At 40.9% G+C, this 27,874-nt stretch overlaps 1 protein-coding gene across 3 annotated transcripts; it reads right to left on the bottom strand.

The window, feature by feature from the left end:
- Window positions 1-509: 509 nt before the first annotated feature.
- Window positions 510-23,864, bottom strand: calb1 (calbindin 1). Of its 3 annotated transcripts, XM_056270879.1 has the most exons (11): window positions 23,692-23,864; window positions 23,341-23,417; window positions 9,632-9,706; window positions 9,019-9,099; window positions 8,144-8,200; window positions 5,026-5,101; window positions 4,884-4,941; window positions 4,731-4,770; window positions 4,591-4,644; window positions 1,763-1,834; window positions 510-623 (listed from the first exon to the last, which is right to left on the bottom strand). In XM_056270879.1, the coding sequence occupies exons 1-11, from the start codon at window positions 23,768-23,770 to the stop codon at window positions 510-512; spliced, it is 783 nt and encodes a 260-aa protein (XP_056126854.1). In that variant the 5' UTR covers window positions 23,771-23,864. The 3 variants fall into 3 exon arrangements, with proteins under 3 accessions (XP_056126854.1, XP_056126855.1, XP_056126856.1); XM_056270880.1 differs by lacking the exons at window positions 23,341-23,417; window positions 23,692-23,864 and adding an exon at window positions 9,806-10,103; XM_056270881.1 differs by lacking the exons at window positions 23,341-23,417; window positions 23,692-23,864 and adding an exon at window positions 9,881-10,102.
- Window positions 23,865-27,874: the final 4,010 nt, after the last annotated feature.

Here is a 27,874-nt window from a genome sequence, read left to right as displayed (position 1 = left end):
GCATGTGCTTGCAGTCAAAAATACCCCACTAGCAGGGCCTGCCATCAGCTACAATATAAACATGCATCGCAAAAGTATATTTTGTAGCCTTTTTGAGTTTTACATAGATCCCACCAACAGGCCATGTTTCATCAGCATTCCTTGAGGACATTATTGCTTTTGCCTATGATAGTGTTAGATAAATCAATACTTCTTATATTTGCAGAATAGGTATTGGTGAATATTTTGGATTTTAAAATCATGATGGGAATTTGGTAGCTTTTTGGATTTCCTCGTGTTGAGGGACATGTAGCGTTCATCTATGCAGTGCAGGTTGTATTGTACGTGTGTCATTGTTAAAAAATCTGTACATTTAGAAACAGTATAGAAACAACAAATTGAAAAGTATGTGCCACTGGTTGCCTGTCTATGTGAAATCCATGTTCAAAATGAAAGAACGTAAGAAGGTTCTAGCTACATTACGCATCACAGGTGAGCTGGGGACGGGGTTGTGAGATGAGGCGTTCGGTTCACATCTCCTCTGCGCACAACACCAGCGCCAACTCTGTTCTGTAGAGCTTGCCTCCGTCAGACAGAGCCATGATGGCGCTCTTATACGTCGGGATTTTGTTGACTTCTAGAACCTGTCAAGAGATCAGAAGAGTATGTTCAGTGATTTTATTGTCTGTCAATGTGGCATTAGACATATTCAGTTTTAATGAGGCTGAGAGGCTTTGTTCAGACATGCAGAAAATATATTTATATTTGATTTAACTAAAATGGGGGGAGGGGGTACATTTGAAAAATATTGTAAATTAATTTACTTAATTAAAAAGTAGATTGAAAACATTACAACATTTCTGCGCTGAAGACTGGCGTAATGGCTAATAAAAATGTAAAATATATTAATCTGTAATAATATTTCAATAATATTTCTGTTTTTACTGTATTTTTAATCAAATAAATGCCAAATGAAAAGACTTTCAAAAACATTAAAATGTCTTAATGACTCCAGACTATTGGCAGCAAATACATTTAAAAATGAGTTCACGAGTTATGCACTTGAAATAGAAATCTAAGGGGACAAGAAAAAGTAGTAGTATTATTAGAGTTATTAGCTTTGAGGTCATCTAGATGCTAGTTGACAATATTCACCTTTAAAATGTAGTCTTTCTCTTCCAGGAAAATGGACAAAAAATACTGATGACATACTGCACTACACAGATTTTTATCAAATTAGATGCTCTCTAGAATGAAAAGTCCTCTCCCCCATGTCCACCAGCAACCAACTACCAAGTCGCTAATAGTGGCTCACAGTGATGTAAATAAAGCCTGTTGGCTATTTATTCAAACTTCCTGTTTTAACAGGAAATACATTGGCACGGAAAAGAAAAGCGAACTTCATGGCATCTTCAAACCTTGCGGAATGCTTTGCTCCATCCATCCAGTGCATTTCTATGTGCTATGAAAAGTGGTTATCTTAGAGCTGAACTTATACTGAACCCAAACTATTCCTTTTTTAAATTGAAAGTTGTGTATCACAGTAGTTTTCTCCCTTACATAATGTAAAGTTTCTCTGTCCTGCTCTAAAGTGAAGAATTTGTATGCAACCCACGTGCGGCAGCAGAAGATTAGATTTCTGACTAGTATTATCATTTATGAGTCTGCTTGAAGAAATTTGTTTGTGCCCATCATGGGCTTCAACTGAGAGCCAGAATACATCAACAGATCTCAGAAAATGAAAGCATGAAACCTCAGATTAGCCTGGTTTTTAGATGCGTACCTTGTTGTTTTTCTCACAAAGGTCTTTGAGGAGGGCGTCAAGCTCATTTTCGTCCATGTAACCGTTCCTGTCCTGCGAGAGGCAGCGAGCATAGTGAACATTAACAAGCACAGATGTGTGACAGCCACTGAGGAAACTCAGCGTCATGCCACTTAACCATCATTTCCTGTATTCTCTATTCAGACATTAGGGATGCCTCATGAAATGTTCTCTAGGGAGAGATTGGAAATCGGGGCATTAAGGATCGGTTTTGCACACAGAGTCAATGCAATGACATGCTGAGTCTTGGGGTGCACATTTGGTGCTCTGAAGAAATAATAGCCAGAGAAAGTGGGCCAGTAACTTCCGTTAGAGGGCTTGTAACATTAAACGAAAGCCATTACATATAGTTTTTCAGGAGGACGTTTAAAAGGAAAAGTTCACCCCCAATCTTTTTTATTCACCGTCATGTCTTTCCAAATTTTTTATTTTTTTTAAATATGATATATTTCTTAATTTTTTTTAACATAAAAGTATATATACACTCACCAAAAGGATTATTAGGAACACCTGTTCAATTTCTCATTAATGCAATTATCTAATCAACCAATCACATGGCAGTTGCTTCAATGCATTTAGGGGTGTGGTCCTGGTCAAGACAATCTCCTGAACTCCAAACTGAATGTCAGAATGGGAAAGAAAGGTGATTTAAGCAATTTTGAGCGTGGCATGGTTGTTGGTGCCAGACGGGCCGGTCTGAGTATTTCACAATCTGCTCAGTTACTGGGATTTTCACGCACAACCATTTCCAGGGTTTGCAAAGAATGGTGTGAAAAGGGAAAAACATCCAGTATGCGGCAGTCCTGTGGGCGAAAATGCCTTGTTGATGCTAGAGGTCAGAGGAGAATGGGCCGACTGATTCAAGCTGATAGAAGAGCAACTTTGACTGAAATAACGACTCGTTACAACCGAGGTATGCAGCAAAGCATTTGTGAAGCCACAACACGCACAACCTTGAGGCGGATGGGCTACAACAGCAGAAGACCCCACCGGGTACCACTCATCTCCACTACAAATAGGAAAAAGAGGCTACAATTTGCAAGAGCTAACCAAAATTGGACAGTTGAAGACTGGAAAAATGTTGCCTGGTCTGAGGAGTCTCGGTTTCTGTTGAGACATTCAGATGGTAGAGTCAGAATTTGGCGTAAACAGAATGAGAACATGGATCCATCATGCCTTGTTACCACTGTGCAGGCTGGTGGTGGTGGTGTAATGGTGTGGGGGATGTTTTCTTGGCACACTTTAGGCCCCTTAGTGCCATTTGGGCATCGTTTAAATGCCACGGCCTACCTGAGCATTGTTTCTGACCATGTCCATCCCTTTATGGCCACCATGTACCCATCCTCTGATGGCTACGTCCAGCAGGATAATGCACCATGTCACAAAGCTCGAATCATTTCAAATTGGTTTCTTGAACATGACAATGAGTTCACTGTACTAAAATGGCCCCCACAGTCACCAGATCTCAACCCAATAGAGCATCTTTGGGATGTGGTGCAACGGGAGCTTTTTGCCCCGGATGTGCATCCCACAAATCTCCATCAACTGCAAGATGCTATCCTATCAATATGGGCCAACATTTCTAAAGAATGCTTTCAGCACCTTGTTGAATCAATGCCACGTAGAATTAAGGCAGTTCTGAAGGCGAAAGGGGGTCAAACACAGTATTAGTATGGTGTTCCTAATAATCCTTTAGGTGAGTGTATATAAACATGTACTTCTTTGTAATATTTTGTCAATTATAATATTTATATTTTTTTTTTACATAGTTCTCATAAGTAAAATAAGTTTATTGCAACCTGGGGCTCCAAAGTTGACCAAAAAAATTGTCACATGGACTTATCATATGATTTCAAAAGATTGGAATATAGTGCACACACTTATAGATTTTCATTAAAAGTGTGTGTGTGTGTGTGTGTGTGTACACACATACACCTTTAATAATATATTTTAATAATAATATATAATAATATTTTAAATATAATTTTTTGCCCCTTTGATTCTTTAAAAATTTCAACTTCAGTGTTGTACTGAAAAAACAAAAACAATGTTAATGGTACATTTTTAAGTGCTTTAACTAATGTATCCATATTGCATCAAAAATAAACATCTTTATGACATTATACCATTTTAGGAGGCATCTAAAATTAAATGAAGAATAAGTCAGTCAAATAAGTCCATGTATCTCCATAATTTTCATAATGTGGCCTTTAATCCACTCTTAATGATGAAAGAACAAGCAAGTATGTTGCATTGTCCCAGCGCAAACAGTATGTGGCCGAGTGGCCACATGTCTGCTAAATGCAGACCAGCAGTCGGTGTGTCTGTAATGAAATGCCTCATAGCTTTGAGCATATTCTGCCTCTAATGCCGCATCATTGCACAGTGTTTTCTAATAGCCCAAAAATGGGTATGAGTGCATTTAAGCCAGCCTCTATGTGAGTTCGCAACCTGAACCTGCCAATCAATAAAGATCAAGGGTGCTGTCATCAGCAGTGAGGTATTTGCCCTATTCGGGGACACAGTAATACATTACAATTGAGCCAGGGCCAAAAGCTTCAATGGTTTTGGAGGTGCTATCCAGAAAGAGCACTGTCTTTGCATACTAATGGCTGCTTTCTTCACGCCTTGTACAATAGAAGACACTCTGGCTGATCTATGCATGCTTGGTAATGCAAAAAATCAACCAGTATTAAGTTTAGGCTTGAGTTATTTTAAGGTGGCCAGGCACAGAGTATTTTGATGATTACATCATTTAAATGAATGACTGATCAATACAAGAGACTTACCTGATCATATAACTCAAAAATCTTGTTGAACTCTTTTCTGGCCATTTTTACTCCCTGAAGAAAAGATTTGTAGTTTTAGGTTTTAGGTGGGTATGGGTAAAACCAGAGCATTTATGGGTTAATTACTAATGCAGATTTACCTGAAATTTTAATAGAAAGTTTTCCTGGTCTGGTAACAGCCTGTTTAAAAAAAAAAAAAAAGAGAGAGAGAGACGCCATATTTCCATATTTTTTTTATAGCAAAGTTAATAGCAAATTATAATTATTTATAAGAAATTTGCAAGTTCACTAACCGTGCCATTTCAGACAGACATAGTTTCCCATCTTTATTTGAATCAAACATTTTCAGCTGTAAAAAAATATATATATATATATATTTATTCCCTCAAAATACATATGTAGGCCTATTTAATGAGCGCTGTAGTTCACTTACAGTAGTCAGTGTGTACTCCTCTAATTTCTTCTCATCATATGGTTTTTTAGCCCTCTGCAGCAGATCTTTCAAAAAGTTCTGAAAAACATCAGATTGGATTATTTATACAAGTTTGGTGTCAGTAAAGATTTTTTTCTTCATGAAATTTTATTCAGCAAGTAAGCATTAAATTGATCAAAAGTGACAGTAAACACTTATAATGTTACAAAATAATTTGGTAACGCTTTAGATTACAGCCCGGAATGTACTGTGTAATTAACAGGAATTTACAGCGTAACTTTCTGTAATTATAGTGTACCTATAAAGTACTTGCATGTAAGTATAAGGGAACAATATGTAAAGTTTGGGAAATAAAGGGGTAACAACCAGGAGAATTAAAAAAATATTTATACTGTAAGTATTATAGGTACTTATTCTACTATTATGATACAACAATCTTACATTTGGGAGCAATTTAGCGAGAACATACACTGCATACCTTTTTGTAATAATTGTGTACCAAGGCAATACATACTGTATAGGCTTTTTAAAAATGACAGGGTACATATATAGGCATTTATACAATTCTTTTTTTTTTTTTTGATAGCAAAAGTGCAGATGTTTAAGTTTGGGCTAACATGTTTCAAAGCAAGAAAAGCTAAGACTATTGCAATTTTTTTTAATACTGGGAAATATATCTTGTTTGATGTGGTTACAGGGTAAGTGGTGCTTGTATAATAGGTTATAAAAAGGTATAAAAAAAGGTTTAAAAGTATAAAAGGTTTCCGAGTCAGTGATATAAAACTGTGTATGCATTTTATTGTACTTACCCTGTAACTACATGGAACAAGGGGGTAACAAGCATCACTACATGAAACAAGCATCACTACAACCCAATATTTAAGCAAAACTTGCAATAGTTTTCGTTTTCAGTGCACTTTTGTTAAAAAGATTACTTTATAAATGCATAGATATGTACCCTGTAATTTTTAAAAAGCCTGTAATTTTACAGTATGTACTGGTTCACCACTATTTCAAAAAGGTACGCAGTGTATGTTCTTGCTAAATTGCTCCCAAATGTTAGATTGTTATATCATAATAGTAGAATAAGCACCCTGTAGTTCTTTAATACTTACAGTATAAATAATTGTTTAATTCTTCTGGTTGTTACCCCTTTATTCCCCAAACTTAAAATATTGTTCCCTTATACTTATATTGTAAGTACGTTATAGGTACACTATAATTACCGAAGGTTATGCTGTTAAATCGCTTTAATTACGCAGTACTTTCAGATAGAGACTATCTATCTTTCAGATAGAGACAGATAGTACTTTCAGTACTGTAATCTAAAGCGTTACCAATAATTTTAGTTTCAAATTCATGTTCTTTTGAACTAATTTACTATTCACAAGCTTTACTGTCAATTTCACAAATGCAGCCTTGAGCATAAGAGACTGGATTTTTACGAAAGTAAAAATTCCATTCATTTTCTTTGTGGGGGAATTGATTTTGTTAATCAAAAGTATATGCTTTTGTTGAAACCATCAGCCTGCGATTTTTCAACTTATTTTCAAAATACTAATGTTCAGCAGCAGAACCCCTGGTATAAAAACTACAGTTGGTTGTAGTACTTGTAGTTGGTTGGTATATTTCATGTCTTATAGGCCTTATGTAGCCCCGCCCCTTTTCAGCACTGCGCTTGTTGTCTTTTGTCTTCCGGTTTGTATTTCCACAGTGATCTTACGTATTTATCTGCCCGTTTTAAAATCTTCCCGGTCTACTGACATATGTTAAAACATTTGCTTTAAACATTACAATGCTCGTGATAACTTTCGTTATCTCAACAATAAATAAATCCATTTCACCAGATAAATCCAAATCCACTAATTACTCTTCGACAGCAATGGCATAGAAATATAGAGCTACCGCTAAAACTGAAGTTCAGAGACACTATTCTAAAGATGGCTGCGCCCTTGTTTCTCTGGCGCATAAGGTCTATAACTCTTGAACAGACTTAAAAATAAAAACAAACTTATAGGGAAAAATGAATGGAAAAAATTCTTTGTAACCAAGTCTTCTTGGGCACTGTTGCACTACTATGGAATATAACCAATTTTGACCAACCAGCATCAAGGGCCAGAACTATCCATTTTATGTTTTGTATAGTGGTGCTGTCTCCAAAATGCAACATTCATATTTCACAGAGCTCTCAGCATTTCCATTTCCTGCCCGAGGTCCATTAGTGGGTCCAAAAGCGGTCCAGTGTTAACAGATTGCACTCATCAAATCACTGACTGCAAATCTGGCAGATGTTCAAAGAAACCATTCCCCATTTTAATTTTAAATGCCAAAATCCTCACTGCTTGCTTTAAACAAGCCCCTTTGAGGGTTGCATATGGTTATTAATGTTGATCTGGAAATGAAATCTTTTGTTCCGTTTGTTGTTGTACCCATGCTGGAGAAAGACCTAGATTGACTTCTTAAGAGGGAAACTCCAATGTGGGTAATCCCATATGGCTATGACCTCATGAATCTGTCTCTTACATTTTAAGAAGGTGCAAGTTGCCTTCTGAGATGATTTGCATCTTAAGGTCAGTTATATGTTGTTTATAGGTTTACACTTTGGTTGTCCTAACTGACAAGATTGTGAAGAGATACTAGGGTGGAATTGTACGTTAAGTTAAGTATGCTGGTCAGCAAGTTTGTGTGCCAAGTGTCAACTATCTGCCAAAACTAAAATATATTAACCCTCATGGCCAGTTTACTAGCCCAAATAACAAACTTTTAAGCAACTGGTTGATATGATTTTTTTCTAAGCATATGAGCAGATTATAATGAATAGCCGCAATACATTTTACCTATTGTGACCGCAGTACACTCATGCTTATTTGGATTTGTTTTATTGTGTTTTTCTACAATGTGTTTTTGCTCAGACAGAACCAGAAATGTTACTACTGGATAACAGTCACTTTTTTTAAAGTGGGTTAAAGCTGTAAGGGTGTCCTGGTTAGGTCAGAGCAACATATATTTTAGATGGAAAATAATAGTTTCAAGATTAAACTGAACATGGTTAAATTAATCAACAGAGATGATTGCTCACTGAGCACATATCATTTGAGTGGTTAAAGGTTTGCTTCTCACCTTAAGTTCATCAGATTCTATGTATCCACTGTGATCAGCATCATAATTTCTCCAGGCCTGTAAGAGAAATTAATAACATGGATGTGTTACAGAAATCTGCAGCTTCAGTGTTTACATTTAAATTGCCAGTTTTTTTAAAAGACATAACATTTACACTACAGTTCAAAAGTTTGGGGTCAGTAAGATTTTGTAATAAGCCTCTTATATGCTAACCAAAGCTTATAATATAGTTAAAAAAAGTAATATTGTGAAAATGTCACACTTGGTTGCAGAGAGTCGCACGAATACAAGGAAAAACAAAAACTTTCTTTTTGGACAAAAAGCAGAAACTACAAGAGAACACGTACTGTAGGAGATAACAATGAAATAACCGAACAATGAACCGAATTAACCGAGCGCTTAAATACAGACAAGCAAGGAAACTAATGATTACTATGAACTAAGAACACAGGAAACAACAGAAAACGAAACCAAAACAGACTAGCTATACACATTACAGAAATATTTTTACAATTTAATTTAAAACCTTATTAATTTCTCTGATGGTGCTATGGTGCTTAAGAAATATTTCTTATTATTACCAATATTGACAACAGTTTTTGTGGAAACTTTAAATAAAAAAAAATAAAAAGAGCATTTTTATAGAAATATTTTGTAGCATTATAAATGTATTTACTGGCACTTTTGGTCAATTGAATGCATCCTTGCTGAATAAAAATATGAATTCCTTTAAAAAAGCCTTACTGACCCCAAACTTTTGAATGGTAGTGTAGTTTACCTAAATATATTCCTCTGTATATTTTTAAAAAGCGCTAACTGTACTTCAAGACATGCAATGGTATTATCTATTCAAATTGTGTATATTTTAGAATCACCTCCATAAATTCTGCACAAGACTTCAGCTGTTGTCTGAAAAATAGCAAGAAGTTTTCCTCTGTGGGAAGTATTTGAACCAGCTGTGAAAGACGTAAAGAAAAAGTTTCTGATTAATGTAATGTGCATAAATTCCTAGGGAAAGACTAGTTGACAGTGTCATCTATGAAGGAAAAGGAATGTCAGTTTATGAAGTGTCAAAGGCTGCTGGATCAGAGATAACGTCTCCAGAGAGCCGCTGACAGCTGCACTGATTGCTGTAAATCCACACGCTTTCACCGTTTTGAACAGGTTACAGATTTGACAATGTGAACAAACAATTCTGTTTTTACAAATGATGTTTTGATGGTCAAATGTGGCTCACAGTACTTGGATGAAAGCATAATATAAACGAACAAACATTTTTGTTCTCCGGTAAATCAACACAGAGCAACGTTAAGCTCATGTAGTTTACTGCAGTGTCAACATGACAAACCTTTCTCGTTTCTTTGGAGCCTAAACATCACAGTCTGTGTCTGACAAACAATATTGCTGGCGCCAGATATTTAAACAGTCAAAAATTTTTAAAAAAGTATATTATTGTAATACCATAGCATATGTTTTTAGTTTCCTTACCTCAATGATACCTATTTTCCCATCAGCATTTTGCTCATATTTCTCTATAAAGGCCTTCATTTTCTCTGTTAGTTCCTGGAAAGAAAATGACAATTCAACAAGCAGGCATCCTAAAGAATAATTTCTGTTACATTCTAACAAAAACTATAGTTTGCTGCAGACTTCAGTGGTTACAATCAAGCTTCCGGCTGATACAATCCATTTCTTCTGCCTTCTAAAAGCCATTGATGTGTAAGAACAAATACACACAGACAGATGGGATGTGCGGCTATCTTCAGCCCTCATTGCACAATGCTGATTGTGTTTTCATACTGATTTTGATACAGACGAGCGGAGTTCTCATTCCTCAAAAAAGCCGGCCCATCTTGGCATAGGATGGAGAGCGGTGACTGTGCAAAAATCAGTAAAATAATGTGAAACACTTTAGTTCATTCACATTATGAGGTAATGGTTTTGATAAAAGTTAGGCCCCGCAGACTCGTTTGTTCCATCCTTATGATATGCCAATAAAATGCAACCCACCAAGTTATTTTTAACTTTTGCCTGTTTACCAAGAGTTATTATTTACAACAGATTCAGTGAGAATCAATAGGGCTGAGACAAATGAAAGCATATCCTCAAGCAGGCATTTCTGAAAGGGCATTGCACTGGTGTACTGCAGACTTTTAAATTAAGTGTATATTAAAATAAAATGTTCCTACTGATGTAGGTCTTTTAAAAAAATAGATATGTATACTTAAATAAATTTGTGTATACAATAGTGGCCAAAACTGATGTCCAGCCAAAGAAAATTGACATCTTCAACCTTTATTTAAATATCATTTTAAATTTGTTAGATTTTGCAAGAATATTGCGTAGTTGTGCTTGGAGTCCGTTTTATTTGTTAATTCAATGACACATGCCAAACTGTGTGATCCTTTCTGACCAGGCTGTCAAAGAATATTTTGTTGATTCAATGAGAATCAACAAAATATTAATAACTGATTATGTTGTAGTCAATGTCAATTTGTATAGTAAAATTAAACCCGTTGTTGTTGATGATTTAGTCAGATAAATACTTTAATCAAGTTTAGTGTTTTATTCTTCCCTCATAAGTATATATACTATAGATTGTTTTAATTTAATTCATTTGTTAAAATGTATTTTAAAGTTTTGAAGTTTATTTGCTTCTATTATAGTGTGAAATATTTGTCTTGCATTTGTCAGAAAAATGGCAACTTTTTAATGACATTACACTGGTGACCCATACTGTTGAATATAAACATTAGAATAACTGTTTGTAGATATCTGCTCATTTATTGGTTTATAATGCAGTTTGTCACTTCTTACCTATACGAGCATTAATCTTATTACTTTTATCAATGCTTTTGTCAGGACCCTTTCTTGCTCTTTACCCATAAGCCTAACATTTCTGAACTGGTGCTGGTATCTATAATGGCTAATGATTAATGAAGGTAGACTTGTGAAACTCTCTTCTATATTTAATACGCAGAGGATTCCATGTGATTGGCTGAAAAGGCCCATTGATTAATTGCACACCCATCCTGAATTCCTTGTGCTCTCTGGTTTCATTCTGGAGAAGTGATCAACATGTTCATCCAAACATTTCTGCTTCATCTGATATGACAGTGAGGACAGTGAGGGATGAAATTAAAACATGATTTAAAGAAATTGAAGAAAAATGAAAATGAAACAGTTTAGGTCAAGTTGTCCTCTTTCAGATGATGATAAACAGAGTGAGTTTGCAATTTTAGTAATGATTAGTAGCAATAGTGGAGTGAATTTAACGTGGGGCCTGACATAAACCAGCTGCATCTTTTACTTGCATTAAACAAGAATGGAAAAAAAAAAGAGAAATTTACACAATATTTAATTTATTATAATATAGTAAGTGTTACAGAGTTAAATCGTTACATAAGGTGTGCGAATTAATTTGAGTCTACTAAAAAAAATCCCCTACATGTAATCCCAACTCGAGTGGTCTGAACAAGCAGTTTCATATTGAGAAATGTTGTTGATTTGTTCAGTGTTTGTCAGCTCCCAGCATGCATTTTTGCATAAATAATGCAGTTAGTGATCAAGTATTGTTTTGCTGCTTGCTGTCTTTATGCTGCTGTTGTTAATGTTGTTTTTGTTCATCTGTGTTAGTTATTTGTTGGGTGAGGTCATTTTTTTTACTCATTTGATGTATGCAATTATTGAGGTTTGTGTGTCGACTTGAGGCCCATGACTTGCATTTTTAGTAGGCCTTATTCAAAGAGTTTTAGGTGAGCAGACCTGAAGTAACGTGGGCACATGTATATGATTAAATGACACCTGAACACATAAATTGTCTAGAAATCTGAATAAATTTAATTGTTATGCAGAGGCCCATGAGGGACATTTAGGGAGCACAGAAGCACAGCACAATATCATTAGAGGTGTGAAATGACCCAGTGGCTGCTTTTCCTCAGTCCTGTCACAGTCCATCACCTCCTCTTTACGCCTAATAGAGCCGTAACTCAACGACATAGGAATCTCAATAAAGCAAAGCCACTGGACACCACTTCAGGGACAACATGGAGGACAAAAAAGTCACTGTTTTATACAATGTCAGACCAACTGCACACCTGTAGGTATATTTGAATTCTCCAATTACAAAATACAGATGGTGGGATTGCTGAAACTCAGTGCTGGTAACCTGAAGGTTGCAGATTTGCACAAAGTGGTCATACTGTAATATACTGGTTGTTCATAATGTAAGTTCAGCCTTTTTCACCATTCATGGGCGTTTAAAATTAGGTGTGTTTTCTGGTGAATTTTGCTGCAAGCAACATGTATTGGTAATATTTTATATTAATATTTTCTTTAGTAAATTTTATTATTATTTATATTAGCGTTTCATTTTCATTTTGTGCAATATTTTATTTTATTTGGTAGATAAAGACTATGCACATTCTTGTTGTGCCATCAGTCAATCAACATTATCAATATGTTTCAATATTATTTGGCTTAAATGTTTTTAATGTTGTTTATATGTCTATGTGGTGTTTTTAATATGCTTTAAGACAAACAATGTGCAAATTCAAAAGTTAACACCATTGCTGAGTAATTTCTCTGTCTTTAAAGACAGTCTCAAAAACGTGGTTTGACATCGCTGGCGTTTCTGACATCACAAACCACCTTGTAACCAATCAGGTCAACGTGTGATCGTCAACGAGTGGATCTCTGAACTTGTGTGAGTGAGTGGAGGCGGGGCTAATTTGCATATTCATAGAACCACGTATACTAAATGAGGCAAGGTGTAGAGTTAAATGCAAGCTATTCTAAGACATGAAGAATTTTTTTTTCAAAGGAAAAAAAAAAGTTTAAATATGTCATTGTGGTGATCAAAGATGAGTTTTAAGGGATACAATTATTGATTACAGGGAGACTTTAAAAACATTCAGTGAAAACATTTCAAATTCTTTACTTCCAAGGGTCCTAAGCACTCGAGCAACTGCTATTTAGATGAATGTAAATGCTTCCTGCAGGTATTAAGGCCCAATCACACCAAGGACGTAATAATAATAATAATAACTATAACGATATAAATATAACGATCTGCAAATCCCTCTAAATGTAAAAAAAAATAGCAGAGTCCACACCACAACTATAACGATAACGGCACAGATAAACGATATAACTGGAATCATTTTCAGAATGATTTTTTCTAGCTGATAAACGATAAAAACAATGACGGCCAATCAGATGCCACCAGACTTTAAAGAGCATTTAAAGCGGCAGACGACAAAACTGCAGCGCAGGCATATAATAAACGTTATTGTCCGCTGGTGTGGACACTAATATAGTTATCATTAGTTAGATTTATAGTTATTGTTCTTGGTGTGAACGGGCCTTTCCTGTTCACAATCCGATCCCATAAGAAGCGACCTTTGAGATCAGCACTTAACCCGGGTTGCTTTGGGCGAATTGTCCACATAGTGGCCCTCATTTATCATTCTTGCGTAGAAACGGGTGTATATGTTGGCGTAAGATTATGCTTACACTCCTCTCACCGCCTGATTTATGAAGCTGTGCGTACCTTTGAAATCCAGGTGTACGCAATACCTGCCCTTGATAAATCCCACGGCTGAAAACGATCGTCATTAGAATAACACGCTCCTATATATTCAAGTCTCCGCTCCCCCCACGCCCTCATTTTACGCCATGGACACACGGAAGACGGTAAAGAAGAGAAACTTCTCTGACGTGGAGCCGAAATGACCTATCACAATGCATTATTTTACAGCACGTCTTTTGAAACAATTAGCATTCAATTTCTAATCACGTCACATGTATTGGGGTGTACAATAGTGATGATGATGATGTGATGTGGAGTACCATTCATTCACATTAATAATTGCATGACAATTTGTAATATTCTTCTTCTTATTATGATTTTTATTATTAATGACGATTATTGTTATTTAGAAGAAGAACGTCATTATTATTATTTGTATTATTATTATTATTTAAAAGAAGAAGAATGTATTTTTTATTATTTTGTCAGTCTGAATTATTTTTTGGTCATTGAAAGCCTTTCATTACCGAACCCAGTCCGTGCGCACCTGCCGGGCCTAACCATGAAGCGTCAGGGTAAAGCGCACAGGCTCGCAACTGAAGGAATACATATGGCTACAAATCAAATGCTTTGGTAAAGTCACACAAATTAAACATTGAAGTCCATGTTGCACAAAAATAAACACTGAAGATTATAATTACTATGTTGTTGTTTTTTACAGTGGGTCATAATATATCATATCTTTTAGTTTGTCAGTGCGTTTTGTGGTGTTAGGAATTGTTTTTCTGCGCATTTCCGCACTAACTCAAAACGTGCGTACACCACCTCCTGAGCTGGCGTAGGATTTGAGCGTGCCATTCGCCAACGTCCATATTGATAAATCTCAAAGTCACCGTGGTTTTGGGTGTACGCCAGGTGTACGCTGGAAATTTGGTGTACGCACTTTTGATAAATGAGGGCCAGTGAGTGTAGTTTAACTGCTAAATTGTTACATACTCTGACCTTCATGATGGAAGAACTGGAAACTTCACATTTATTATTATGACATTCATTACAGTCATTCAGTTACCGAGTATTCCACATCTATTCAGTCATTCTTGGCCCTTATGAATGTTGTTTACTTCGCAATTTTAGCATGTGCATTTTCCAGACAAGAACAAACCATCATTCGTATACCAGTAATGAGTTTCATCCAAGGTCATTCCACTACATCAAGTCTGCACGCAGTTCCCTCCAATGAGGCTCTTTCATCTTTGTTTTCTACACACTGTGCATTGCTGTTCTTTATAGATAACAGCATAACCAGCAGATTGCAACTACAGAAGTATTGTAAAACAAACGCAAATGAGGATTTATCGTCTATGAAGCAAATGAGGGGAGGAGCCTGCAGCAGATGTGCATGGACACAGATGGGGAGACAGACTTACTCTAACATGCTGACTGAGACAAACGGGACAAAGTCTCTGTCCTCTATCAGAGCTTTTAACAGGTCTGATAACAAGCCACTCCATCATATGATACAGCAAAGGAATTCACCATCATTTATTATAAATGCTAGACTGGAGACAATGTGTATGCCACTAAATTTGCAATATCTTCTATAAAAAGGTCATAATGTGACCCTGGATCACAAAACCAGTCACAAGGGTCAAATTTTTTAAATTGAGCTTTATACATCATCTGAAAGTTGAATAAATATGCTTCTCTTACGAGAGGTTCTCTCGTATTGCGTAAGCTAGCTTACGCTGCGGGAAAGATTCATCTTTGCTGAGATATTGAAGCCAAAAAATTATTTCATAATTTGTATCCATTGACAACGCAGTTCCTCTGCGGCAGACCTAGAGCAGGCTAGCTAGCAGCTCATTGGTTCGCTCAGAGAGAACTGCTTAAGCCTATGGGAGAGCGGGGCTGAACCCGCTTCCAATGAGAGGCGCCCGCGCGCTCATTGCGTCATGGCCCGCCAGAATGGGCGTGGCTATGGTGTATATAACAGTCTCTCCCAGGCTTATATGTTGATTCATTTCATCTTCAGCAAGCTGCACGCTTCTGCTGTCCTGAGAAAAGCCGTCGCCGTCGAGAAGGCATCACTCTAGCGAGCTCCCGGACCCTGAAGAAGCCGGCCGTCTTCGCCACCTTCAGCCGCCCTGCAAGCTAGCGCCATCCGACGACTGTATCCTTCTCTTTTCTCTATTTATATCTAAAAGAGCCGAGCGTCTTTTTAAAGATGTCTCGTTTTTCCTGCGGCTCTTGCCGCGCTCGTCTCGAGGACGGAGACCGCCATGTCATCTGCGCTCTCTGCCTGGGACTCGAGCACGCAGAACTCGCCCTCGCGGATGGAGGATGCGACTTCTGTGAGAGCCTGCCGTTGTCGTCCCTGCGGGCACGACTTCTGGCAGCAAAATCCGCTCCCGCGCCGCCTCCCTCTTCGCCGCGTAAGAAGAAACGCCGCTCCCAGAGGCCGCCGGAGCCCCCAGCGGAACCATGCGGGCCGCCGCCGCCTCCCGCTCTCCCTCCCCGCCCCTGCCGGACATACAGTTGCCGCCGAGTGGCCGCTCTGTCGCTTACGATGACGCCGCGGAGGAGAAGGACTCCTGTTCACTGCTCGCATCAGACAGTGAAGAATGGTCATCTCTCGGTTCCACGAGAGAGTCGGCGGGGATCCGCGCCGGGATAGAGGAGGAACTAATGCGCCTCCTCTCACAGGCCGTCGAACGCCTCGGTCTCGAGTGGTCTCCTCCACCCGAGCAGGCCCCGAACCGGATGGACGGCAGCTTTTTTCATCGGCGCTCGACCCCCGCGTGCAACCGGGCCGCCCCATTCCTGCCTGAACTTCACGCTGAGCTGACGAAGTCCTGGAATGCCCCGCTCTCGGCTAGAAACCGCTCTGATATATCCGCCTCGCTGCGCTCGGTGGACGGAGCCGCCGAAAAAGGTTACTCAGCCATGCCGCCCGTCGAGGACTTGGTCGCTGCACACCTCTGCCCGCCCTCTGCTAGATGGCGCTCTTCCCCCACGCTTCCTTCGAAAGCTTGCAGAGCGACCTCGAGCTTTCATGCTCGCGCCTACGCCGCCGCCGGTCAGGCCGCCGCAGCGCTACATTCTATGTCTGTCCTCCAAGTATTACAGAGCGATATTCTCCGTGAGTGGGCCGAAGGCGGTAGAAACCCCTCCCCCGCTGTCACGGATCTGAGAAGTGCTACGGACCTCGCCCTTCGCGCCACTAAAGCCGCCGCACAAGCTCTGGGGAGATGCATGGCCAGCCTTTGTGTTGCCGAGAGACACTTATGGCTCACGCTCGCCGACATGGGAGATTCTGAGCGCGCCGCGTTTCTTAACGCGCCCCTCTCCCCGACGGGCCTTTTTGGATCTGCTGTCACGGGAATCGTCGATCGCTTTTCTGAGGTCCAGAAAGCTACTCAGGCGATGAATTTGTTTCTGCCCCGCCGCGCTAGCTCTTCCGCGGGCCGCTCTCGCGAGCCTCCTGCCAGAGCTCCACCACAGCGCCCCCCTCCGCAGACTCAAACAGCCCAGCGCAGACAGGGCGGCCGCCCTCGCTCTCGCTCTGACAGCCGCCGCAGACCGCCGCCCCCATGAGGCCCGCGACCTAAGATCACGCTGAAGCCTGATCATCAGAAGTCTGCCTAGCAAAGTCAAGAAAACGACGGTGCTCTCCCGCTGCGGCCGGACCGCCGTCAAAGCTTCGCCCTCTGCCAGTCCCCGATATTTCGCCGACTGCTGTAGTGTTGACCGCCACAAACAAGCCGGTGTCCCAGCCCGCTTGCGAGCGACAAAAAGCCGCTTTTACGGCTACCCAGAGAAATCTCAAAAAGAGAAAATTTGCCAGTTGTGTAGAAAATGTGCCCACAATCATGTGCTCACCCATACACACAAGCATAACATATCCCGTGTCTCTATCAGAGCCCCATCACATGAAACGGGCACAGCCCGCTCTAATATCAGAGAACATAAACACGCCCACGAGCTCGTGCGCGTGTCCCCTCTCTGCTCGCTCTGTTTCACGGCCCATAGACTCCTCTCTGAGTGCAAATCCCGTTGCCACACACATTCAAAGCGCGCCCACACACCGTGTCCAGCCCGCTATGTGCAGCAATCAGGGCGATATAGCCTTTCGGCCACTAGCCGCATGCTCCAAAGCGTGGTAAGCCATTCCAGGCATTTTCCCGTGGGTGCTAAGCATTATAAAGAACGGCTATCTGCTACAGTTTCGCCGCCGCCCGCCTCGTGCGCGCGCGCGGCTCGAATCTACTGTCAGCCCGCTGGCCGCCGGCACGCTCCGCTCAGAAATTGCGACGCTGTTGCAAAAGGGCGCCATAGAGAGAGTCCCACCATCTATGACCGAGTCGGGGTTTTACGGCCGTTATTTTCTGGTTCCCAAGAAAGACGGCGGCCTCAGACCGATTTTAGATCTCAGGTCTTTGAACAAAGTGCTCATGAAGAGACCGTTCAAGATGCTCACTACCAGGAAACTCCTCGCGCAGGTGCGCCAGGGGGACTGGTTCATCTCTCTAGACCTGAAAGACGCCTATTTTCAGATCCAGATAAATCCCCGTCACAGGCCATTCTTACGTTTCGCCTTCGAGGGTCATGTTTATCAATACGCCGTTCTCCCGTTCGGCTTATCCCTGGCGCCCCGCACATTTACGAAGTGCATGGATACGGTGCTCGCCCCCCTGCGGAGCCAGGGGCTGCGCATATTGAATTATCTGGACGACTGGCTGATTTTGGCCCAATCACAGACGGAGCTTCTGTCGCACCGCGCAGTTCTCCTCGACCATCTGAAAACGCTGGGCCTCTCTGTCAACTGGACAAAGAGCTCCCTTCAACCCAGTCAATCGATTTCCTTTCTAGGAATAGATTTGAACTCGGTCACGATGACGGCTCGCCTGTCTACACAGCGCGCGCGCAGTGTACAGCGACTGGCCGCCTCGTTTCAGATGGGCACCCGCTCACCTCTGAAAACTTTTCAGAGGATGCTGGGTTACATGGCCTCAGCCTCTGCTGTGCTTCAGCTGGGCCTTCTGCACATGCGTCCGCTTCAGCTTTGGTTAAACAGCCGTGTACCCCACCGCGCGTGGAACACGGGCCGCCAGCTGATCAGAGTTACGCAGACATGTCTCACGGCGCTGCAGCCATGGACAGTAGCAGAATGGTTTCGACAGGGCGTCACGATGGGGACCTTTTCCCGCCGAAAAGTCATCTCGACAGATGCATCCAACACGGGTTGGGGTGCAGTCTGCGAGGGCTCACCGGCCTTCGGCCATTGGTCGACACAGGAAAGCCCCTTACACATAAACTGTCTGGAAATGCTTGCGGTCGAGAACGCGCTTTTGCGCTTCCTCCCGCTCATTCGGGGACACCACGTCCTGATCCGTTCGGACAACATGGCTGTGGTCTCCTATCTCAACCGTCAGGGCGGTGTCAGGTCCAGGAATCTCTTCCTACTGACACACCGCATTTTAGTTTGGTCTCAGAGCCGCCTGCTCTCGCTCAGAGCGACGCATGTGCCGGGCCATCTGAACGACGGTCCAGACATACTGTCCAGGAACCTCATCTCCTCAGGAGAATGGTCCCTGAACACACAAACGGTCCAAATACTGTGGCGGCTATTCGGCAGAGCAGAGGTGGACCTCTTCGCGTCAGAAGAGAACGCTCACTGCCCAATATTTTTCTCAAGGAGCGAGGACGCGCTAGCCCAGGAATGGCCTCGCCGCCCGCTCTATGCATTCCCTCCGATCGCTCTGCTACCACAGGTAATTCAGAGGATCAGGGACACACGCCACTCGGTGCTCCTCATAGCCCCGCGTTGGGAGAGTCAGAATTGGGTTCCGGAGCTCACTCAGCTGTCACAGACAGCCCCGTGGCCCATCCCAGTCAGAGCAGATCTCCTCTCTCAAGCTCGCGGCACGATCTGGCACCCCCATCCACGGCGCTGGGCGCTACATGCATGGGTGATCAACGACTATTCGTCGATTTGCCAGAAGGAGTAAGAAACACTATCATACAGGCTAGAGCACCTTCCACGAGAAGGCTCTATGCGTCTAAATGGTCTGTGTTCTCAAAATGGTGCACCGACAAACATCTGGACCCACGGTCATGCGAGGTGCCGTCTTTGCTTGTTTTCCTTCAAGAGATGCTGGACAAGGGCAGGTCCCCCTCCACTCTCAAGGTTTACGTGGCAGCCGTCGCGGCGTTCTCTGAACCCCGACGCGCTCAGTCCCTGGGCAAAGACGAGTTAGTCATCCGCTTCCTCAGGGGAGCTAAGAGGATGAACCCTCCGCGCCCCCCCTCGGTTCCTATCTGGGATCTTTCTATAGTTCTCGAAGCTATGAAAGCACCCCCGTTCGAACCGCTCGAGTCTGTGGACCTAAAATACCTCTCGCTCAAAACCGTTTTTCTGACGGCTCTGTCCTCAGTAAAACGCGTGGGGGATCTTCACGCGCTCTCATCCAGCGCCGCGTGTCTCGAGTTTGGACCGAATGACTCTGTTGTCATTCTCAAACCTAGACATGGCTATGTCCCGAAGGCGATTGGTACCCCGTTCAGGGCTCAGATTATTTCCCTATCGGCTCTGCCTTCATCCGATAGTGAGCGCGACGCCAATCTCCTCTGCCCGGTGCGGGCTCTGAGATTGTACACTACGCGCGCTGCCGCGTTCAGACGCGCTGAGCAGCTTTTCGTGTCGTTTGGGGGGCGCACCAAAGGTCTGGCCGCCTCTAAACAGACACTGTCTAGATGGATAGTAGACGCTATCGCCTCTGCTTACGCATCTAAATGCCTGCCCTGCCCTCTGGGCATCAGGGCGCACTCCACTAGAGGCATGGCCTCATCGTGGGCATGGTCCTGTGGAATTTCCATTCATGACATTTGTGTGGCCGCGGGATGGGCCTCCCCGTCCACTTTTGTCAGATTTTACAACTTGGAAGTTCCCGCCTTGCAGGCAAAATTACTAGCTGTCTAACGACCAGCTCCCTAAGAAGCTGCATTACTGGGAGTCCCTCACACAACCGGTTCGCCCCTTGTGCTCTCCTTAAATGCTTATACACTTCATCATACATGCTTATGTATACACTTCATGTGCCCGCTCTGCCGGCCTCATAATACATTCACTCCACGTTAAAAATCCCCCGGTATCACCCTGGGATTCATGAGTGGAGTCATAGCGCGCACGGCGTTGACCAGGTGTTCCCGCAGCGTAAGCTAGCTTACGCAATACGAGAGAACCTCTCGTAAGAGAACGAATCGGTTACCTAACGTAACCTCGGTTCTCTCTAGAAGAGGGAACGAGTATTGCGTTCCCGGCCGTGCTTGCGCTACTAGCGTTTCGCTTCACGCTGAAATAAATCAACATATAAGCCTGGGAGAGACTGTTATATACACCATAGCCACGCCCATTCTGGCGGGCCATGACGCAATGAACGGGCGGGCGCCTCTCATTGGAAGCGGGTTCAGCCCCGCTCTCCCATAGGCTTAAGCAGTTCTCTCTGAGCGAACCAATGAGCTGCTAGCTAGCCTGCTCTAGGTCTGCCGCAGAGGAACTGCGTTGTCAATGGATACAAATTATGAAATAATTTTTTGGCTTCAATATCTCAGCAAAGATGAATCTTTCCCGCAGCGTAAGCTAGCTTACGCAATACTCGTTCCCTCTTCTAGAGAGAACCGAGGTTACGTTAGGTAACCGATTCGTTTTCATTGATGTATGGTTGGTTAGGATAGGACAATATTTGGCTGAGATACAACTATTTGAAAATCTGGAATCTGAGGGTGCAAAAAAATCGAAACATTGAGAAAATCACCTTTAAAGTTGTCCATTTATGTTCGTGATTTTGCTGCATACACTCACAAAAATATGTTTTTATATATTTACGGTAGGAAATTTACAAAATATATTCATGGAACTTGATCTTTACTTAATATTCTAATGATTTTTGGCATAAAATTAAAATCGATAATTTTGGCCCATACAATGTATTTTTTGCTATTGCCACAAATATACCCGTGAGACATGTGACTGGTTTTGTGATCCAGGGTCACATATGGTTCATTTTGATGAACGAAAATGAGATTCATAGATGGATTGTGACCATGACCAGCACCTCACACACCCTCATGCATAGACAGATATTATCTTGCTGGGTTACAGTGGTAATAAAGTTATTACTTTTATTATCTTGTTATTGTGTTTATTATCTATTATAAATTTCATTAATTCTTTCATCTTTTCCTTTCGTATACTTAAGTTTAATATGCATTTATTATTTTAATGAGCATTTTATTATATATTATACTTATATATTATTCTATTACACATTATTATTATTATTATTATTATTTGGGCATCAGAGAACCTAAATTACAGAGACCCGAAATGGGTCCCCCAGGTTGGATGGTCCAAAATTTCAACCAATTCACAGGCAAACAGTACATACCACTCCGACAATTTTACGCAATAAGCATATTTTATGTAATGCTATGGTTTTGCTAATTCTGAAACTTTATGTGTTCTCCACTATTTTTTATTTTCTGGAAAAAAATAGCTTTTTCAAGCTTCTTCTAGGTTGTTAGTCTAATTTACGTACATGACGTTTTGCTATGTATCATCATATTCTAAAACGTTGTAAAAAGATTCTTTTCAAAGCAGTTTAAAGACACAAGCTAGTAAAATATTTGGGTGTGGCCCATATTTACTTCTTGACATATATCTTCTAAATTCCTGGTCCAACATTCATAAAACTGGACTATCCAAAACCAGGATAATGCATGTGATTTTTTTTTCTACTTATGGCCATGGAGAATACAACTAAAAAACAGTTGTCTGCAAAGGTTTGATAGAGGTAAATTAATGACAAATGTCTTTGAAACAAAGCCTTTTCAAATTGTACTAACAGTGCTTGCATTTGAATGCATTGTATTTTCAGGGCTTGCATTTTGGGGGCTGAAATTCAACATTGTATTTTTAAGCATTGTATAGCAAGTAACTGCAGAAATAGCAGTAGATACCAATGCATCTCCATCTGCTGTTAGCCGGCCATACGCTAACTTTCATGCGCTTTAGTCAAGGAAGTTAGCAATCTCTAATCAATCTGATAGCTGCTTGCACATCAAACAGAATGGCCATCAAGAGCAATCCTATTTAAGCATATTAATGTGTGTGTGTGGGGGGGGGGGGGGGGGGGGGGGGAGTGGGGGGGGGGGGGCTTGGGGGGTGTACACGCAAACACACATTTATTATTATATATAGGAAAATGTGAGGACACATTAAATTTAATAATTTTCCAATGTCAGGGGATGTTATATTTGAAGAAGAAGAAAATAAAGCTATGCAAAATACAATCAAGATTTTTCTTTTCTTTTAGGACCCTTATTAAAATAATAAAAATGTGTCTATTTTTGTCTCTATTTTGTCATTTCCTCCAGAAATTACTTTTTTGCTTGGACCCCAATAATTGATGCTGGCAGCTAGCTGTATTTATAGTTATAATAATCATAGTCATTAATTCCTACTAAGTGTCATTATAATTGTTACGGTTGTTGTTATCATTATTATATTGTGTTATCAACCCTTCTTGGTATGTGTCACATAAATCCCTGCCTTCTGATATCACTATGCAGCAGTAGATTAAAAAAAAAAAAAAACAGTTTGGCTTACCAGTCCTGCTTGTTTTCGTGCTTGTTGAAGTTCTTTAATAAAATTCTGCAACTCCTTCCCCTCGATATATCCATTACCTGAGAGCATTTACACCCCAAATCAATGACACAACACAGTTTCAATTCAGATGAGCTTTCATCAGTCAGCCAAAAAGTATATTTCAAAACCATCTGAAATGACTAACGGTACACCACACAGGTTAATGCATGTCAGATAGGTATATATTAGACAAATAATTACAACCAAACTTTTGGAAACCAGTTGCAAAGCAGGTGGCAAGAATAATCCCATTTTTTTCTTCCCCAAAAATGTTTCAGTTCATAAAATCCACAAAATAAGGAAAGAAATTACCATCGTTGTCATAATGATGGAAAATATCCAGGAACTGAGAAGCTGAGATCTCTACTCCTTGCAGGTACGCGTTTGCCATGTTCTCTCCGTGTATCAGGCGCTGATGCTGTGAGACCGATGCTGTGAGAATGGCTCACTGATGTCTCCAGTATTTAAGTGAAGTTCCTCCCTCCCCTCCCCTCGGATGATGGCAAACGCCCAGCGCACCTCTTTCTCCGCACACCGCAGGTAGCGCGCATATACTGCTGAGCTGCACAGATGTGAGACGCATTTCAATCAGGACTTCTTTCTGGCGCGGATGTCACAGACTCTAACAGAGCACACTGACAGTAATAAAACTCAAAATAGGAACTGTGGAGCATCTGGCTACAAAAATAAATCGCTTACTCTCAGTCTCATCGACTACTTTTGGGAGGGTAAAGGTCTTTTAGGCCTATTTTGTCCAAACATTTTATAACAATGACTCAGAGCGCGTACTTCATACGTCCAAACAGATGTAGGCCAACGGGTAGTTTACCAAAAATGAAAATTCTGTCATTAATTAGGCTACTCACCCTTATGTCGTTCAAAACCTTTCATTCATCTTCGCCAGAACACAAATTAAGCAACATGAACTAATGGTGCGTTAAGTCATGTCGAAAAGTTCGTATACAAGTTGACCACGCGTATGAACGCCACCACAAAGTCCTAAATACGAATGGGAAGGCCCGATCTTTACGATTTGGGGCGGGGGCGTGTCAGTCAGTGAAAAATGTTGCAGAATACAATATTTATAAATTTTATAGGCTATATTTAGCAGTGATATTGTCAAGCTTTTTATTTACAACAAAATAAGCTAATTGAATTCCCTGCACATATAGCCTAATAGCATGCATTTAGAAGAATAGAGTTAAAAACCTTTCTGTATTTATAGTTAAAGGGATACTCACCTAAAAATGAAAGTTCTGTCATCATTTACTCACCCTCAAGTTGTTGCAAACCTGTATGAGTTTCTTTCTTCTGCTGAACACAAAGGAAGATATTTTGAAGAACGATTGGAACCAAACAGTTGAGGGGCATTGACTTCCGTAGTATTTTTTTTTTTCTACTAAGGAAGTCAATGGTGCCAAACAACTGTTTGGTTCCAATCTTTCTTCAAAGTATCTTCCTTTGTGTTTAGCAGAAGAAATAAACTCATACAGGGTTGCAACAACTTGAGGGTGAGTAAATGATGACAGAATTTTCATTTTTGGGTGGAGTATCCCTTTAATTAAGAGAAGGTAGCCTACACCGCCATCTTGCTTCAACGAAAGAACGCACCTGACGTCAAACACGACTCTCCTACTTGTAAATACGAACTTCCCAGGAGGACCCCACCATAACCATTTAAGTAGCCTAGGCCTACTTACCAGAATATGATTTATGTTGTAGTCAGTTTCGGCCAATACTACGATAAAGCGTGACAAGTCTACTGTCATTTAGCTATTTGCACATCACAAATATTTCAGTAGGCTATAGGCTAAACGTTTTGTGGTTTATTTAAAAAAAATCCTTTTAGATATCGTTTAACTCAAATAACAATATGAGTTGGCGCAAATTTTGGCAGTTTGCACCCTGACATTTACATTTTACATTTAATAATTTGGCAAATGTTTAACAGTGCTTTAAAAATGACTGAATTCCTTTTAAAATCTGTCCCCTGAAAGTCAATGTATAATTCTTGTCACACTAATTAATCCTTGTATCCTGTGCCAGTTGGTTCCTTTGAGGATAAAGCTTGCAATTGGATTCCAGAAATCAAGGTGTATAAAGAAAAGTGAGGTGTAGATTTTAGTTCACTGATTTAGTTTGGAAGATCTTGGGGGTTTGGTTTAGTAAGCTAGTGTAGCCCTACGTTTTTTTGTGTGTGTGTGATAGAACTACTTTACGTTAGATATTTATAGAGAACATATTTTGTTCAAAGATAAACTTGCAATGTGATTGCAGTTCAGTCACATGGCTTTTACAATTGCTTGGCCTTCACAATTCAGTAGCTTTGTGTATGTGCTTTGTGTATGAATTATTAGTGCTGAACTTATGGAATTGATTTTCCTTTTGCCTCTGTGCATTATCCCCTTGTTCGGTTGTCTTGTTGGTTTTCTCATATTTACAGAACATTAATTTGTAAAAATGAGCAATGACCCATGAGCTAATTGCTCTCCATATGTTAATTTATGAGGCTCTGCCCAGACAAATGACGGTTGGGTCTCTGGTCCTCTGTAATGGCATCCTGGCTGGCAGGTAGGCAGGCACAGACAGATAGAAAGACAGTTCACCATCGTCACCACACACATAACTTCCCTGGTAGTCTGGCAGAGTGAGTGAAATAAGCTTAAATTAGACTACATGGTGCTAATGATGAATCCATATGTTATCACAAAACTGGTGTTTCCTAGGTCCCTATAACTCTCAACATTAGTGGTTCACAACACAGAACCAATGAGCAGACTCCTGATTGTGACTTTTAAGCAATTACTTACACAATGTCTCTGTGCCTCTAGAGAAAGAGAAGCAGGACAGTGTGACATACACTCACCTAAATGATTATTAGGAACACCTGTTCAATTTCTCATTAATGCAATTATCTAATCAACCAATCACATGGCAGTTACTTCAATGCATTTAGGGGTGTGGTCCTGGTCAAGACAATCTCCTGAACTCCAAACTGAATGTCAGAATGGGAAAGAAAGGTGATTTAAGCAATTTTGAGCGTGGCATGGTTGTTGGTGCCAGACGGGCCGGTCTGAGTATTTCACAATCTGCTCAGTTACTGGGATTTTCACGCACAATCATTTCTAGGGTTTACAAAGAATGGTGTGAAAAGGGAAAAACATCCAGTATGCGGCAGTCCTGTGGGCGAAAATGCCTTGTTGATGCTAGAGGTCAGAGGAGAATGGGCCGACTGATTCAAGCTGATAGAAGAGCAACTTTGACTGAAATAACCACTCGTTACAACCGAGGTATGCAGCAAAGCATTTGTGAAGCCACAACACGCACAACCTTGAGGCGGATGGGCTACAACAGCAGAAGACCTCACCGGTTACCACTCATCTCCACTACAAATAGGAAAAAGAGGCTACAATTTGCAAGAGCTCACCAAAATTGGACAGTTGAAGACTGGAAAAATGTTGCCTGGTCTGATGAGTCTCGATTTCTGTTGAGACATTCAGATGGTAGAGTCAGAATTTGGCGTAAACAGAATGAGAACATGGATCCATCATGCCTTGTTACCACTGTGCAGGCTGGTGGTGGTGGTGTAATGGTGTGGGGGATGTTTTCTTGGCACACTTTAGGCCCCTTAGTGCCAATTGGGCATCGTTTAAATGCCACGGCCAACCTGAGCATTGTTTCTGACCATGTCCATCCCTTTATGGCCACCATGTACCCATCTTCTGATGGCTACTTCCAGCAGGATAATGCACCATGTCACAAAGCTCCGAATCATTTCAGATTGGTTTCTTGAACATGACAATGAGTTCCCTGTACTAAAATGGCCCCCACAGTCACCAGATCTCAACCCAATAGAGCATCTTTGGGATGTGGTGGAATGGGAGCTTCGTGCCCTGGATGTGCATCCCACAAATCTCCATCAACTGCAAAATGCTATCCTATCAATATGGGCCAACATTTCTAAAGAATGCTTTCAGCACCTTGTTGAATCAATGCCACATAGAATTAAGGCAGTTCTGAAGGCGAAAGGGGGTCAAACACAGTATTGGTATGATGTTCCTAATAATCCTTTAGGTGAGTGTATGTTTGGGGTGTTGGTCACTAATTGCTGTTTAGACACACAGATGGGTTGGCTGGCAGTTGTAGTGTGAGCCCAGGCTATTATGAAACACTCCAACAGAGTATTGTTGTGAGGAGCTTACATCACACCTTAGCAAGTAAACAGTGACACCTGCACATGAAAACAACTCATCAACACCTCAGATGCTGAGATATTCGCCATATGATACCTGCAATAAGAGTCGCAAACTTCTTTTCATGACAGTTAAGCAAAAAAAAAATGCTCTGAAAGAGTCTGAAAGTTGCGACTTTCAAAAAAAAAGTTGGTGTGAAAGTTGGTGTGGAAATGTGCGTTTTTAACCGTTTTTTTTTTTTTTTTTACTTTTAATGTTATTTCTAGCGAGAAATTACTATTGTATTAATTAAATATTCGCTT

The sequence above is a fragment of the Rhinichthys klamathensis genome, unplaced genomic scaffold (genome assembly GCF_029890125.1).
Source record: "Rhinichthys klamathensis goyatoka isolate OS25496 unplaced genomic scaffold, OSU_Roscu_1.1 h1tg000309l_1, whole genome shotgun sequence".
Lineage (NCBI taxonomy): Eukaryota > Metazoa > Chordata > Actinopteri > Cypriniformes > Leuciscidae > Rhinichthys > Rhinichthys klamathensis.
Note: the sequence above shows the minus strand (reverse complement) of the source record. Positions and strands in the feature narration are given on the sequence as shown.

Excerpts from the sequence above, each read along its gene's own strand:
- calb1 (XM_056270879.1), bottom strand. The coding sequence starts at position 23,770 with ATGGCAAACGCGTACCTGCAAGGAGTAGAGATCTCAGCTTCTCAGTTC. Across the intron at positions 23,418-23,691 it reads CCATCATTATGACAACGATG|GTAATGGATATATCGAGGGG; the intron begins GTAATTTCTTTC and ends AAATGCTCTCAG. Across the intron at positions 4,645-4,730 it reads ACTTTCTATTAAAATTTCAG|GGAGTAAAAATGGCCAGAAA; the intron begins GTAAATCTGCAT and ends TCTTTTCTTCAG.